Source organism: Vigna unguiculata, chromosome 4 (genome assembly GCF_037176805.1).
Source record: "Vigna unguiculata cultivar grain cowpea cultivar isolate G323 ecotype 2 chromosome 4, ASM3717680v1, whole genome shotgun sequence".
Lineage (NCBI taxonomy): Eukaryota > Viridiplantae > Streptophyta > Magnoliopsida > Fabales > Fabaceae > Vigna > Vigna unguiculata.
This window is the reverse complement of record NC_140795.1, coordinates 15,457,025-15,472,725: the sequence shown is the minus strand read 5'-3', so window position 1 is coordinate 15,472,725 and position 15,701 is coordinate 15,457,025. Positions and strand designations below refer to the sequence as shown.

At 29.1% G+C, this 15,701-nt stretch overlaps 1 protein-coding gene and 1 pseudogene across 2 annotated transcripts; both read right to left on the bottom strand.

Moving 5' to 3' along the window:
• Nucleotides 1-5,861: 5,861 nt before the first annotated feature.
• Nucleotides 5,862-6,358, bottom strand: LOC146886849 (uncharacterized; annotated as a pseudogene).
• Nucleotides 6,359-8,803: 2,445 nt separating this feature from the next.
• LOC114181166 (cystinosin homolog) lies at nt 8,804-11,918 on the bottom strand. 2 transcript variants are annotated; one of them, XM_028067525.2, is made up of 8 exons: nt 11,696-11,918; nt 11,466-11,598; nt 11,287-11,376; nt 11,056-11,180; nt 10,420-10,462; nt 9,929-10,046; nt 9,793-9,842; nt 8,804-9,188 (listed from the first exon to the last, which is right to left on the bottom strand). In XM_028067525.2, the coding sequence occupies exons 1-8, from the start codon at nt 11,812-11,814 to the stop codon at nt 8,997-8,999; spliced, it is 870 nt and encodes a 289-aa protein (XP_027923326.1). In that variant the 5' UTR covers nt 11,815-11,918; the 3' UTR covers nt 8,804-8,996. The 2 variants fall into 2 exon arrangements, with proteins under 2 accessions (XP_027923326.1, XP_027923327.1); XM_028067526.2 differs by having other exon boundaries at nt 11,329-11,376.
• Between the last annotated feature and the right edge of the window lie 3,783 nt (nt 11,919-15,701).

Genomic DNA, 15,701 nt, shown 5'->3' with positions numbered 1-15,701 from the left:
ATAAAAATGACAACACAAATTCATCATAGAAAGAAAAAACTAAGATAAAAGAGCCCATCTTAAATTGGGCTAAGCCCATCAAAGTTGAACTTGTACACAAAAACGATTGAAACCCTAATTCACATAATTGTTGGGTGCGGCCGTCTTCTTGTACATTAACAACTAGCAATCTAATGCTATAAATGCACAAGAAATGGAGAACAACAACAGAGTACGAGAAAATTCTCACATACTTGTAAAGGTTTCTAGAGAGCGATGTAGTAGTTGTCCATTTGATGTTGGTGGAGAACTTGCAACCCACAAATAGAGTGGATGAAAAGAAAAAGAAAAGTAAAAATAGGTTTTCGTCTCCATAGATCTTCCTAAAGGGTGATTAGGGTCAAATTGTAACAATGATTGGTGTTTTACCAATCATTCCTGGGTTGTTTTTTCTTTATCTTTGACTCTTATTTTAATGCACTTTCATTTACTTTTGAATTTTCAAACATTCATTTTTGAAGAACAAAATTTCCATACGTAAGATTTCTTAGTAATTATTTACGATTGCTAAAAGTTTTGTAAGTTGTCGGTAGAAGTACAAGATGGTGGGGAAAGAAACAATAAAATTGTGTATTTTATTATTATCACGATTTTTTTTCTTGTAATTTTGATCATTCTTATGTAATTAAGTTTGTTTCTTCTGTAGGTACCCATAGTTATGAGTTCACCTCTTTTTTCGTAATCTTTTTTTTTAAATAAAATGAAAAGTAAGTTGATTTATGGAGTTTGAGGTGACTCTTGAGATGATTCAAATACATGCATATACCTACTTATTATATTTTTGGTGAAGAGTTAAAATGAATATTGATTTTGGTTAGAAACTCACATTGTTTCTTTGCACAATACTTTTGTTGTTGATGTATTTAATATGCAAAGTTGTATCATTTTTTCCCTTTACTTTTGACACTCTTTATAAAATGGAAAACAATGACAAACATTATTTGTCTTTATCTTATATTGTCTTTATGTAATATAAAATATCTCAATTCGAAGAAATGATAAAACTAACACTAATATTAAGGTTTCTTTTATTATTATAATTAATATTACATATTTCAAGATTTTAGGTAAGTTACTCACCTAATATCTAATATATATATATATTTGCATATAACATTTTTTGAAGTCTAACACATGTTATAGGCATAATGGTGAACCGCACATCCTCAACCATTTTAACCACTTCATGTTGTCGTTATCATCCTCATAACAGGAATCCTCAATCTCATAATCCACATGGAGGAAAAATAAATATTATTTACCAAATTGTGATCATGAATCATTATTTCTCTAAAGATGACCGTGTGAATATGTCATTGAGGATTTCTGAGATGAGAATGATTACGAAAATATCAAGTGCAAAATTAGTTAAGGATTGAAATGTAAATCATTAATGCCTATAACATTGTTTCATATATATTGGTAAAGGTCATGACTATGAACTAGTTTAAAAGAAGACAAAAAGTTTTACATGTGGGCCATTTATTTTTGCTAATTACGGATATGGGTTCACTTTTATTTTTTAAGTTATGGATAAAGTTAATTAAGTCGTGCTAAAGTGACACAATTTTATGTGAAAGAAGTTGTGCTAACCATGCAAGTGAAGTCATATACCAATATCACAACTTGTGTATACATGATGAAGTCATGAATGTTAAACACGACTTCAACAGTAATTAATTAGCACTAATCAAAGTTGTGTATGCTTGACGCGATTTTCGTATCTAAAAATATTTAATATTTTAAAAAAAATTGTATTATATATTTTTTAATTTTATATAATAATTTGAAATTTTTATTATCTTTTTTATCTTAATTTTTTAATAATATGATTTAAAAATAATTTTTTTAATAATATGATTTAAAAATTTAAATATTTTAAAAGTGTAGTCATATACCAATATCAAAACTTGTGTATACATGACAAGTCATGAATGTTAAACACGACTTCAACGGTAATTAATTAGCACTAATCAAAATTGTGTATGCTTGATGCGATTTTCGTATCTAAAAATATTTAATATTTTAAAAAAAATTGTATTATATATTTTTTAATTTTATAATAATTTGAAATTTTTTATTATCTTTTATATCTTAAATTTTTAATAATATGATTTAAAAATAATTTTTTTAATAATATGATTTAAAAATTTAAATATTTTAAAAGTGAAGTCATATATACCAATATCACAACTTCTGTATACATCACGAAGTCATGAATGTTAAACACGACTTCAACGTAATTAATTAGCACTAATTAAAGTTGTGTATGCTTGATGCAATGTTCGTATCTAAAAATATTTAATATTTAAAAAAAAATTGTACTATATATTTTTTAGTTTTATATAATAATTTGAAATTTTTATTATCTTTTATATCTTAATTTTTAATAATATGATTGAAAAATAATTTTTTAATAATATGATTTAAAAATTTAAATATTTTAAACTTTTTGTGTAAACAATTCTTTTATGTGAGATATTTTCTAATAATTTGATTCTCAAATTAAAATAAAAGGTTATAGTTTTTCTAATATTTTCTTTAACTTTTTGTGTAAATACTTTTTAATTTTTTAAATATATATATATATATATATATATATATATATATGTATATATATATATATGTGGAAAATTGAAAAATATTTACGTCCAAAGGAAAACAAAATGGTAAAAAGTTAGAACTTTTTTTTTTGTAATTTATATATAAATGTTTTCAACAGACTTCAATATCTTTTTGACAAACAAATCCACTTACGAGAAACCTACTAAATATTTAAAGCCATTTTAAATATAATTTATTTTATTAAAACAGTATATAAATAATAAAATCTTATTATTTAAATTATGCTTATGTTAAATTTCAATTAAATCTTTGAAAACTTAAATTTATAATAATAAAAATAATTTAACTTTTTAGAAGTAATATTTGTACCATAGATGCACCTAATGTGTATAAGTGTAAAATCCTAGAAAAATTGTGTTTTATAAGTTATAATGATTTAAAAATTATAAGACTCAAATTATCTTAATATTAAAAGATTTTGGCTAAAATTGCTTTTTGTTTTTTCCTTTTACGGTTTTTAGTGTTCTTGGTCAATTATGCTTTTTTTAAGAAAAGTACAGATTATATCGGTGATAAGGATTTCTTCGTCTTCTTTTTGTTACGCTTTTTGTCCCCTTTACGAATTTGTTTTGTTTTTTAAAACTTTATCTAATTATTTAATATGTTTATTTATTTAATGTTTAACCATTTATATTTATACGTCTTCATGTCTTAAAACATGAAAGAAGAAAAAATCTATTCTGACTTCAGTTTGACAAAAAAAATATTTCTAAAAAGATAAAGGAAAATGATATTCTAACTCCCAATTTTTGACTCTTTCTCTTACTTCCTGACCTGGCAGTTGATGTGTATTTAATTTTTTAATTGTGTTTTGTTTTGCAAAAACATTGTGCAATGGGTGAAAAGCAAAGGGAGAAAATGCTCGTCTATCCTGCAAACCACACCAAAAAGATTAAGGTTTCTCTCTTCCGTAGAACATAAACAAAGTGTGGAGAAGACGAAATGTGATTTGAGAGGCTGAAGCCGGCGCTGTGCACGGAGAACACGTACCTAGTTCGCGAGGGTGATCCCGTGAATGAAACTCTCCTCATAATCAGAGGCCACCTCGATTCTTACACCACCAATGGAGGCTACACTAGTTTCTTCAACTCGTGTCGAATCGGCCTTGGTGATTTCTACAGTGAGGAGCTGCTAACATGGGCTTTGAGCCTTAAACGAAAGACGAGATTTCTAAGTTTTGGTGTTATTCTTGAACCCTAAACGAAATCCCATTTTGTTCCAAGATTTTTGTTGTCCTTGGAATGGTGTTAGGGTTATTGCTGCTTTCCGTTAGTTCGATTTAGCTCGATGGTTGTGTGTGGTGACAGGTTGAATTACTGGTGATCATTGACATATATGTAAACTCTGGATTGAATTACTGGTGACCACTTACATATTAACTGGTGACCTGCCCAATACTTTTTGAATAGTAGTATAACCACAACTCTCTTTTAAGGAAGTCCACATGTAATCCATTTTTAGTGTATTAGAAGACCTTAACAACATGTATGAAAGGTATATTTAATCCTAATAAAATTGATCTAGGATAATTAGTCCATAACCCCACCTCATAGACATGATAATTGTGGATTCATTAACTGATGGCCCCTAATGTATTACATGGTGATCTGCTCATTACGTTTTGCTCAACGATATGAATTGTGGTCTATCATAAGGATTAAACATGTAAACCAGTTACAGTCATGAATTTCCTAACATGTGTGGAAGGTATATTGAACATTATAAAAATTAGTGGGAGAGAATTGGTTCACAAAATTCAGTTCACATATAAGTAAACTCTGGATTGAAATACTGGTGACCATTGACATATTAACTGGTGACATGCCCTATACTTTTTGAATATTAGTATAACCACTGTTCTGTTTTAAGAAAGTCCACATGTAAACCATTTGTAATGTATTAGAAGACCTTAACAACATGTATGAAAGGTATATTTAATCCTAATAAAAATTTCTCTATGATAATTGGTCCACAACCCCTACCTCAAAAACATGATAATTGTGGATTCATTAACTAGTGACCCCGACGTATTACATAGTGACCTGCCCATTACGTTTTGATCAACAATATGAATTGTGGCCTGTCATTAGGGATTGAACATGTAAACAAGTTACAGTGAATTACATAACCTTCCTAACATGTGTGGGGGGTATATTGAACATAATAACATAATAAAAATTAGTGGGATAGAATTGGTCCACAAAATTCAATTCATATATATGTAAACTCTGTATTGAAATATTGGTGACCATTGATATATTAACTGGTGACCTTCCCAATACTTTTTGAATAGTAGTATAACCACCGCTCTATTTTAAGAAAGTTCACATGTTAATCATTTATAGTGTATTAGAAGACCTTAACAACATGTATGAAAGATATATTTAATCCTAATAAAAATTGTTATAGGATAATTGGTCCACAACACTCACCTAACAGACATGATAACTGTGGATTCATTAACTAGTGACCCTTGACATATTACATGGTGACCTACCCATTACGTTTTGCACAAAAGTATGAATCGTAGCCTGTCATTAGGGACTGAACATGTAAACTAGTTATAGTGAATTACATGACCTTCTTAACATGTGTGGAATGTACATTGAACATAATAAAAATTGGTGGGAGATAATTTGTCCATAAATTAAGCTCACATATATGTAAACTCTGGATTGAATTATTGGTGACCACTGACATATTAATTGGTGACCTGCCCATACTTTTTAAATAATAGTATAACTACTGCTCTATTTTAAGGAAGTTTACATGTAAACCATTTTTACTGTATTAGAAGACCTTAACATGTATGAAAGGAATATTGAACATAATAAAAATTGCTCTGGCTTAATTGGTCCACAATTCACACTTCACAAACATCATGTGAATTGGATTCATTAACTGCTCACCACTGACATATTAAATGGTGACCTACTTATTACATTTTGCACAACAATATGATTTGTGGTAAGGGACTCATCCCCTAAACCAGTTTTACTAGATTGCTGACCACAACAATATTCTATAATGAACCCAATCAATGGCAAACAATTATAAAAACAATTTGCTATATCCTCCCCAATCTACTTTCATAAACCAAAAACTATATCCCAAAAAAAAAGTCAATAACAATTACTACAATTGTCCATAAATCAATGACAATTTCATAAAAGTTGTAATAAATACAAGTTTTAAAACTAAGATATGTAGTGCACAGAGGTGACGGGCATGGAGTGGTCGTTGATGACTTGGACACATTTGTCGGTCTTCACATTCCAAACCCTAATGCTCTCATCCAATGACCCGGACATGATGTAGCTTGATTAGGGATTGAAATTCAAATAGAAGATTGTATCAGAGTGGTCGCAAAGGATCTTCACACAATCGTCCTTGGTGGCGTCCCAAATGCGGATGGTGCAATCTTCAGAGGCAGAACATATATAATGAGAGTCTGAGGACCAAGCCAGGTTGGAGATGCCCTCAGAGTGGCTGACGAAGCGGTGGAGGAAGGAGAGCATGGTAGATGACCAAATGAGTGGGGTTTTGTCGAGGCTAATAGCGTTCCATTGTTCGAAAACTTCACACACGACACAACGTTTTCGTGGTCGGTTAGGGTTTTCAAGTGACGGTACAGTTTGTAGGTTTGGTTGTCGCCGCTGCTGCCAACACCACCATCGTTCGCGGTCATCGCCATTCAAACACTTGTTGAATTCCGAAAGCAATTTCGTACTTCAAAATCACTAACAAATGCAACTCCTACCTAGCATACCTTAATATCGAAAATGGAAGCGCTTCAATTAAGTGATAGTTGGAAATGGGCATAATCAAATTTTGTCTTCTCCACCTTTGTTCATGTTCTACAGAAGAGAAAAACCCTAATTGTTTGTGTGAGTGTGGTCTGCAGGATAGACGAACCCTTCCTCCTTTTGCTTTTCACCCATTGCCAAAGTGTCTTTACAAAATAAAACACAAATTAAAAAATTAAATGCACATAAGCTGCCAGGTCAGGAAGTAAGAAAAAGAGTCAAAAATTGGGAGTTAGAATATTATTTTCCAAAGATAAAAATGATATGGTAATTCAATTTATGCTATGAAGATAAACGGTGTGATTAAATAAAAAAAAATCAATGCAGAATTAGATTAACTTAACTAAAAAAAATATTTTAAAAGTAAATTTTAAAATATTTAAATATTTAAATTTTTCTTATTTTAAAATATATAAAGTTAAATTGAATGTGTTACTTTTTCTTAATCACTAAAATTATTTTCTTTATCTACATGCGGAAACTAGCTGGAAATATTGTTACATCAATTATAGCAGACAATTCAGCAGCGCAATGAAAGAGATGTAGGAAGGATTAGCGGCTGTCCAAAAGGAAAAATGTGAGAAAGATGTATGATTTAGGGTTTTTAACCTAATCAAAGTTAAAAGGGTATATTAGTCATTTACAAAATTTGGTGTACAGGCCAAAAAAGGTGTTTTATATGAATGAACCCCATAAAAACATGTATTGGACATTTCAATTTTCACCCAAAAATAAAATAAAAATAAAAAAACTTTATCAAGCTGAAGCATTAAATTATGCGTATCTCTATTTTTTCTATTTTTTAAATTGATCTAATTTTTGGAATATTTTATTGTATCACCTTCTCCAATCGTTTAGCATTTTGTTTTCTCTCATAAATCGTTGATGCTTGAGTTTGCCCAAACACAACACATGTAATTTTTTTCTCTCAATGCACTGGGTTGATTTTTTTCATCATCCGCTTGCTCATTTTGTCATATACTCCAATCATAATGTGTTTTTGAAATGAATTTTAACTTTATTGTTTATTTGTGTAAGATTTGAACCCTCAATATCACTTTCATTTATATCTTTAATTCCATATTCTTTTTCTCGAGTTTTTCCTTTTTAGGCCTTGAAAGTTAGTCTTTTCAAACAAAAAATTTGTTTGTATTTTTCTAACATTTGAATTTTATTTTCTTTTTTCATTGACCAAATATTTCTTTTCCCAAAATATTCAACTTTATATTTTTTCACAAAAATATTGAAAACATATTTAAATGTATTATAAACTTATATATATATATATATATATATATATATATATATATATATATATATATTATTTATATCTTTCTTAAATCTAACTTAATATTTACTCAAGGGTTCATGAATTTTATTAATCTTTTACAACTTATTCATAATTCTCGATTGTTCTTACTCCCTACTATACAACATTAAATTTAAATGAAAAAAGTGCTTACCAATTATTTTTCAATAATTTTTATATATTTATTTGCAAATGTTCAATTATTTATCACATAATAATATTTAATTATTTACTACAAATAATATACAATTTATTTTTTCAACATTGTCATTCTCCACAAATATTAAATGCTAATTTATGTTATACTCAAGTTAAACTTTTAACAAAAATCATTTTGATTGCTACGATGTAAAATGTCAATAATAAATAAATTACCCTTTAAAAATATTGATCAAACTTAAAATATATTAAAAAAATAAAATTGAAAACATTAATAAAAAATCATTTGATATTTAATTATATATAATAAAACACTTATATTAAAATTTAATTATATTTTTATAAATATAAATTTATATAATATTTTATTTTATTTTTTTAAAAAGCCCGTGCGTCGCACGAGTACAAATGCCAAATGCTAGTTTGTAAACATTTACTAAATATGATTTCATCATAGATTATGGATATTACTGTACGTAAACTTTATGCTTTTGAATTACTTATATACCTCAACTTTTCTAAATAATATGCTATTCTAATAATTTTATAAAATATTATTATTGTTATTCAATTATATTTATTTTAAAATGTAATATTCATTTATATGTATATCAAAGTAGATATATTTTGCCACAAGGCACTGCATATATATATATATATATATATATATATATATATATATATATATATATATATATATATATATATATATATATGTCATGCTTTATATGGCTGTGGTTTCGGCATTCCTGCTGAACTGTCATCCTTTGATGCACTTATTATGCTGACTAAACGTTTATTTCATATGAAGAATGTATGACTTAAATTCTAACCCTAAACTATTTAACCAAGAAACACAAATCACTGTCATTTTAGCTAAATAATATTGGTTTAATGTATGAATTGAGGACATTACATTTTTTCAATACAGAATGGAAAGTTAGGAATGAATTCCTGAATATACATGGGTGATTTGAAATACCTCACTTCTCTCAATAAATGTTTTCTTATTATATATATACAAATTTGTACCCTGCATGATCCAAGTTATGTATACCTCACACTTCTGGTGGAGACTGATATGAAGATGTAACAGAACCTTTGATTTGTTGCTGATCTATTGGACTTGGACTTGCACAGATTAGTGATTGTTTGATTTCTTCAGAATTTTTAGAAGGAAGCCCTTTCTTGTTATCAGGGTACAGTACATAATGTTGACATATTAAGATAGAATCATAGGATATTGTTACCTGCAATGGTAACAGAAGAAGAAACAAATCAGAATTCATCAGTCAAAATTAGTAAGCTTAGCATAAATTTTCACAAATGTTAAGAATTTTAGTTAATTCGGATAAGTTTCTTCACAAACACTTTTAGAAATGATAAAGAAAAAACAAAAATAAGTGAACTTTTAAACCTAATTCAACTTTACAAGATTTACTTATAAGGTGAGATTTGCACTCACTTATATATTGTAAGTTGACTTTATCTCTAGGCATATACATCCCAAGTGTAAAACTAGACATTAACGGATGATCTGATAGCAGACCGATAACGGGTGAAATAATAGACTCAACAAACAATAAATTTTGTTAAGATAAAATTTAACTCATGACTCTGGTACAATGTTAAGTAGTGGACTTTACGCCTAACTCAACCTTACAAAACCGGCCTGTAAGAGATATGTACCCACTTATATATTATAAATTGATCTTATCTTTAGTCGATGTGAGACTTCAAATAATTTCAAAGTCTAAAAGAATGTAATAATAAATAATAATATGTTGAACAAGTTTGAAGAAGGATATTGAATGATTTTAGAAGAAGGATATAGAGTAGCATAGGATTTCATACCAAGGATATAAGTACTTTCCCAATGTTTCCATAGAAGTTCACCCAGGAACCTACATTCAGATAAAATTGAAATTCATTTTACATATTCAAAGATAAAATCTGATGACAGGGTCTAATTCTTAATTACTTCACAAACCTTGGTCTATGGACTGCACAGCCATTTGTGAATAATTAAATACACCTCCAGAAAAATCAAGTAGGACAGTTCCAATGCTAAATCCATTTGTGCTCTTCCTCAAAAAGTTCAGGAGTGTCTAGATTTCATAAGCAAGTAGTCATTACTCAGTAACTACACCAAATAAGTATCCTTTCCTTACTCTTTTTGTTTGTCAGTGTTATTCTGTCAAACTCCAAAGATTATAAGAAACTAATAAGATTAGTATATATGGAAAACACACTAAATATTTGCCAGAATATCACCAATGAGTGAAGCATAAGTATGAAAATCTGAAGTATGCAAAAACAGCCAAATTCTAAGTTCATATGCATGTTTGAAAACTCATTGCAAAAAAGCCTGAAATCAGGTCAATTATGCTACAAAATAGGGAAGCTATTTGCTTATGAGTATCAATTTTCAACGCATGCCATACATAGAACATGATATGGAGGAGGTTAAGGGATTCTAACCTGGGGAAAGTATTTGATGAGGGTCATAATTGCTTGAATTATGCTGCAGTATAATTGATTTCCACAAATTATTATAGGGAAACTGAATAATTGCACAGAAAAAGAACTCTATAATGTTAACAATTATATTAAAATAAAGAAATATGAAGAGACAGAAGAATATCAACATTCCATTCAAAGGTTCTTCAAGATGTTGATGCTTTGCACTGTGTCATACACTGAAATGACTCAACTTTTCCAAAACGATACCAGACTCAATTTACAACACAGTCCCTTTTGAACAAGTTAAAATCCTCAAAGGTAGTTCATTCATATATATGAGAAATAATCACACTTCAAATGTATACTTCCTATAACTCTTTTATATCAGTAGTCATAAATATGTGAAAAGACTGCATACTATTCAATCACAGCCTCTATTTCATAGTTCTGCGAAATTTCTTTAAACCAAGTTTGAGCTTGATCATTACTTAAATTTTCTATGTTCAGTGGCATCTTTGCTTACCCCAACACATAATGTGAATCTTAGAAAGTGCAAAAGTGCAAGAATCAAATATTTATCTATATCATTAGAACTAGGAGCAAACCCTAGTGAATAGGGTCAAAGAAAATTTTCATGTAAAGAGTGAAACTTACTTGAAGATGGAAACTAGCCAAAGCCAAGATTGGGTTGGCAATGCAATGAAAAAGCAAACACCAGCAGTAAACCACACTGCAACAGCTATTGCAATGGTATAGATGGAGAATTTCTGATTTCCACGCTGCAAATAAACATTCACTATCTCTGAATTTAGAAGATCAGGAGCTAAAAGTATAGTGATGAGAAGAAAATAAAATCTCTTACTAAGAGCTTGTGATAATACTTACTTCAAACATAGCAAATTGGCAAATTATAATTAGATGTAATACCACTGCATGACTGGAGAAAGCAACATCGTTAGCTGCAACAGGAATCATCTGCAGTAATAATAGATTATCAACCAAAATTGCACAAGAAATTATGTATGAGGGCATCAAAGTTAAAGTCTCTGTTGAAAAGAACATACCTGTTCATAACCATACTTCTCAAAATACTGCTTCTGAACAAGAGGGCTAAAGAAGAGGGAAGCATTGTATATGAGATATGAACAGTGCTTGGTTAAGCTCAGAATCTGAAAATCCAAACTTAATCCCACCACACTGAGTTTGATCACAAAAACCAACCAAACCATTTAAGAATCCACCCCCAGAGGAAAAACAGCAACAAAAAATGAGTATAGAACATGAAAAAGACAACCTTTTCCTACGAAAATTCAAGATGAGTTGTGGGTAGCCTGCAACTCCCCATGAAAGAAAAGCTAACCAACCTAATACTTGGTAACTCACTTCTAACGGAAATGAGTTCCAAGGAACCATTTCTTTGTCTCTGTTTCTGGCAACAGAGGAATGGATGACTCAATCGTTTACATATTTTTACAATCTGATTATTATAATTATAACAATAATTGTTTCTTTAGATTTGTTTTTTCGTGTATGTATATTATCTTTTCTATTGGTCGAATTCTTGTATTTATTAACCCACAAAATAATGAAATAAGTAGTTTTCATTTATAATAATTAATAAAAATTACATTTTTTAATTATTATTTTATATTTTATTATACTTTTTTCTTTATATAATTATTTTTTATTTATTATAACATATGAGGAGTTTATCGTATTTAGTATATATAAATTGTTATATTTTACTCTTAATATTATTTTTAAGTCAAAATATAAAATTCACATATAAATGTATAAATTGGTGTATAGTTTCCAATAAAATATCAATGATGATATGGTCCAGGGCTCAATAATTGGCATAACTGTACAAAAAGTATTGAAAGAGCCCTTTACCTATAATTTTCTATCTTGATTGAATGGTTTAAGGATCAAAGCAATTAAATAGTATATTCAAAAGTATTGAGACGTTGAAACTTCTAAAACAAATGGTTGAAACTTTATATTAAGAAAGCTAGAATATATCTCCACTACTTTGGTTTAACTACTAAAAAATTGATTTTTAGCGTGAATTAAGTGTGAGGTTTAGTGACGATCAAAACTGCCACTATTTTTATTTCCGTCACTTAATCAATCAACATAGAATTTAATGCCACAAAATTATTATATTATTGGATTAATATAACTACCGGAATAATAGCCACTAATACTCTTAAAGTTAATTATAACCGTACGCAAAATCATAACTTTTCTTTAAAAAAAATCTAATATTTAGCAGCAGTTATAACTGCTAGTAAAATTATATTTTTTTTAAAAAAATCATCTAATATTTAGTGACAGTTACAACCGCCAGCAAAATCATGATTTTTTTTAAAAAAACTATCTAATATTTAACGGCAGTTATAACTGCCAACAAAATTATAATTTAAAAAAAAAATCATTTAATATTTAGCGCTAGTTACAACCGTCAGCAAAATTAATTTAAAAAAGAAAAAAGAAATCTTTTGATAATCTGTTTTCCCATTCTGATCTATTCGTTTCCCAACTCAAAACTAGTTTTGCATGCCTCCATGAATTCCTTTCTTTCTTTTCTCCCTCTCTACTTCTTCCATACCAACTTGAAACTGGTTTTGCATGCCTTCATCAATTCCTTTCTTTCTTTTCTCCTTGTATGCTTCTTCCATACCAACTTCACTTCAATTAATCTTTGCCAACTGATAGTGAGAACAATGTCACAAACAGATCCATAAACTTACAAGTTAGAAATCACTTTATCCTATTAGTTTGTGACTTTTCAAATAGAAGTAGTTAAGAAGAATAATTTGAGACACAATTCCCAGACAAAGCATTAGGATGAATTTCTTCAACATTATTCCAAAAGCTGACAGCAGCCAACACATACAATTTTGCATGATGTTTAAATCTTATGCAATCAGAAATTAATTGAATATTAGAAGTCAATATGATCATCATCAAAGTTGGTAGACTTACATCTTTTAAAGGAAGCCCATCTATGTTAGGGCTCATGTTCATCCTTGAATTAACCTGCTTCAAGCTTCATAGAAAGGAACTAGAAAACTCAATTTGTTTGGGATACAAAATGAGATTGTTAGTTAAAAAGGAAACATCATCGAGTGAAAAAACTAAAAGGTGATGGAAAGAAAAAGAGAATGTCTAATCGTAATATAGGAATAATTTTATTCTCCCACTGATTTTTAAATCCTAAAAAATCAAGTGGTGTTAAGTGGCATGCTTGTGAACTAATAGTTAATATAAATAAAAGAAAGAAAAAGAGAATGTCTAATCGTAATATAGGAATAATTTTATTCACATTACGTAAGCCAAAGTATACAATTTACTGCTTAGTATAATTGTCTGTTAGACACATTGATAAATATTATACAAAGAAAAAAAGTACAATTTATATACAACAACACCATTGGGTATTCTCTACAATTTATAATTTGCATCACTTAAGGAATTTTACCAAGCAATTTGATATGAAGAGTGACCATTGACTCCCAACACATTGAAGATGAATATTCTTAACAGATTAAATACAATAGTATCTGCATATGTTTGAATCTCGTCAAATAAATCAGATAATCTAATTTGTGATAACTTTTTTGGCATGTAAACTAGACATAAACCAAACTAAATGAAAGTTATAAATGGTAAAGAAGTGAAAAGGTTATAACGCTTTATAGACCAATGGCACTGATGCAGAATAGCCACATACAAACTATGGGAGCAAATAAAAAGCCAACCCTATTTGTGCCATAACGTGAAAGGCAAACAAGCCAATTAATATGATGTATGCACCAGGAACTTCTACATTTGTCAAATTTTACAAGTGCTATTAGTGAGTCATGTGACATATGTCTCAGATAAAGGACAAGTGTAGCATCGAAGTTCTAAATGCAAATAAAAGAAAAACTAAATCAAGTAAATTCACAAGCTTATGGCGGAGCATCAACTATTTTTATGATCTTATCCTTCCTTTTAAGATCTTTGCACATAACAACATAAAATTTTGTGATGACATGTAAGTCCACTTTAGCCTTGTGATAGTCCCAATTCCCAATCTAGGAAGCAAAAATAATGTGACTAAAGCATTTTCCATTGCTATATAAGATATGCTTAAAATCTAAGTCTAGCTATATCTTCAACAATATCTAACAATCCTCTGTGAACCTTTCACATCAAAGTCATGGTTTATGAATAATACCAATATTGCTTGATATTCTTGGAGTATCAAATATTGATGTAGAAAAGCTTAAGATTACAATAGATATTGTCAATACAAAAATTTATTTATCAACATAATTTAAGTTTCAATTAATGTCTAAAATTCATCACTAAAACTTGACTATTATCAAAGTAATCCAATTAGATAAGCTTTTTTCCATAAACTGGAATAACCATAGTTGAAATCTTTGAACCTCAATTCTGGATCTGACAATATAACATCAAGCTTCTGGGGAAAAGTATCCATGTGCCTCAAATCGCCCACTCGGATGCCATTGCAGTTAACCTTGCTGGAATAGCCGTCCAATGCCTCTATTGGTGGTGCCGATGAAAGACTTAGATTGAAATTAGATGAAAATGATTATGGAAAAAGATAACCGAATACAAGAGAATAAAAGAGGAAAAAAGAAATGAAACGGATATAAATCGAAAATTGAAAGCGAAGGAGAACGAAAAACCTAAATGTCGTTCTTGAGCTTTGCCCTGAATCTAATACAAAAACGCATAGTGATTGAAATTAGGGATTATGAAAACTTCAAAAGAAAATCTAAGATGAAGAGAAAAATAACTTATGGGAGCAAAAAATCAACTTACTGAGAGGAGAAAAACACTTCGAAAAAGAAAATTGCACGAGAAGAAGAAGATTTACAAACGGCTTCCATGGGAGAGAAGATGACTTGTAGAGAGAAAGAAAATACTTTCTAGCAAAAGAAAAAAATGACCTAGGTAAAGAAGAGATTTAGCTATGTGAAATACTTTGCAACGAAAACGCGCCAATAAACTGATTTAGGCACTGAATACTCATTTTTTATAATTTTTGTAAGATTTAGCTACAGTATACACATTTAAAATATCTCGTCGGTTGTGAACTGACTATAAATTTATATAATTTTTTAATTTCTTTTAACTTAGTGGGATTTCAATTAAACTGCCACTAAATAAGTGACTCTACAAACTATTTTTTCTTTAGTGTTTGAAGTCATCTTACAAATTTGGTTTCAAGATCAATGAAACTTCATAAGGTGCATGGGAATGGTTTCAATGTTAGGTTGCTA

Bases quoted from the DNA above. Each gene is read 5' to 3' on its own strand.
- LOC114181166 (XM_028067525.2), bottom strand. From the start codon at position 11,814: ATGGTTCCTTGGAACTCATTTCCGTTAGAAGTGAGTTACCAAGTATTA. The intron at 11,181-11,286 runs GTAAGTATTATC...GTTTATTTGCAG, and splicing joins GCCAATTTGCTATGTTTGAA to CGTGGAAATCAGAAATTCTC. The intron at 9,843-9,928 runs GTTTGTGAAGTA...ATCTGAATGTAG, and splicing joins TGTGCAGTCCATAGACCAAG to GTTCCTGGGTGAACTTCTAT.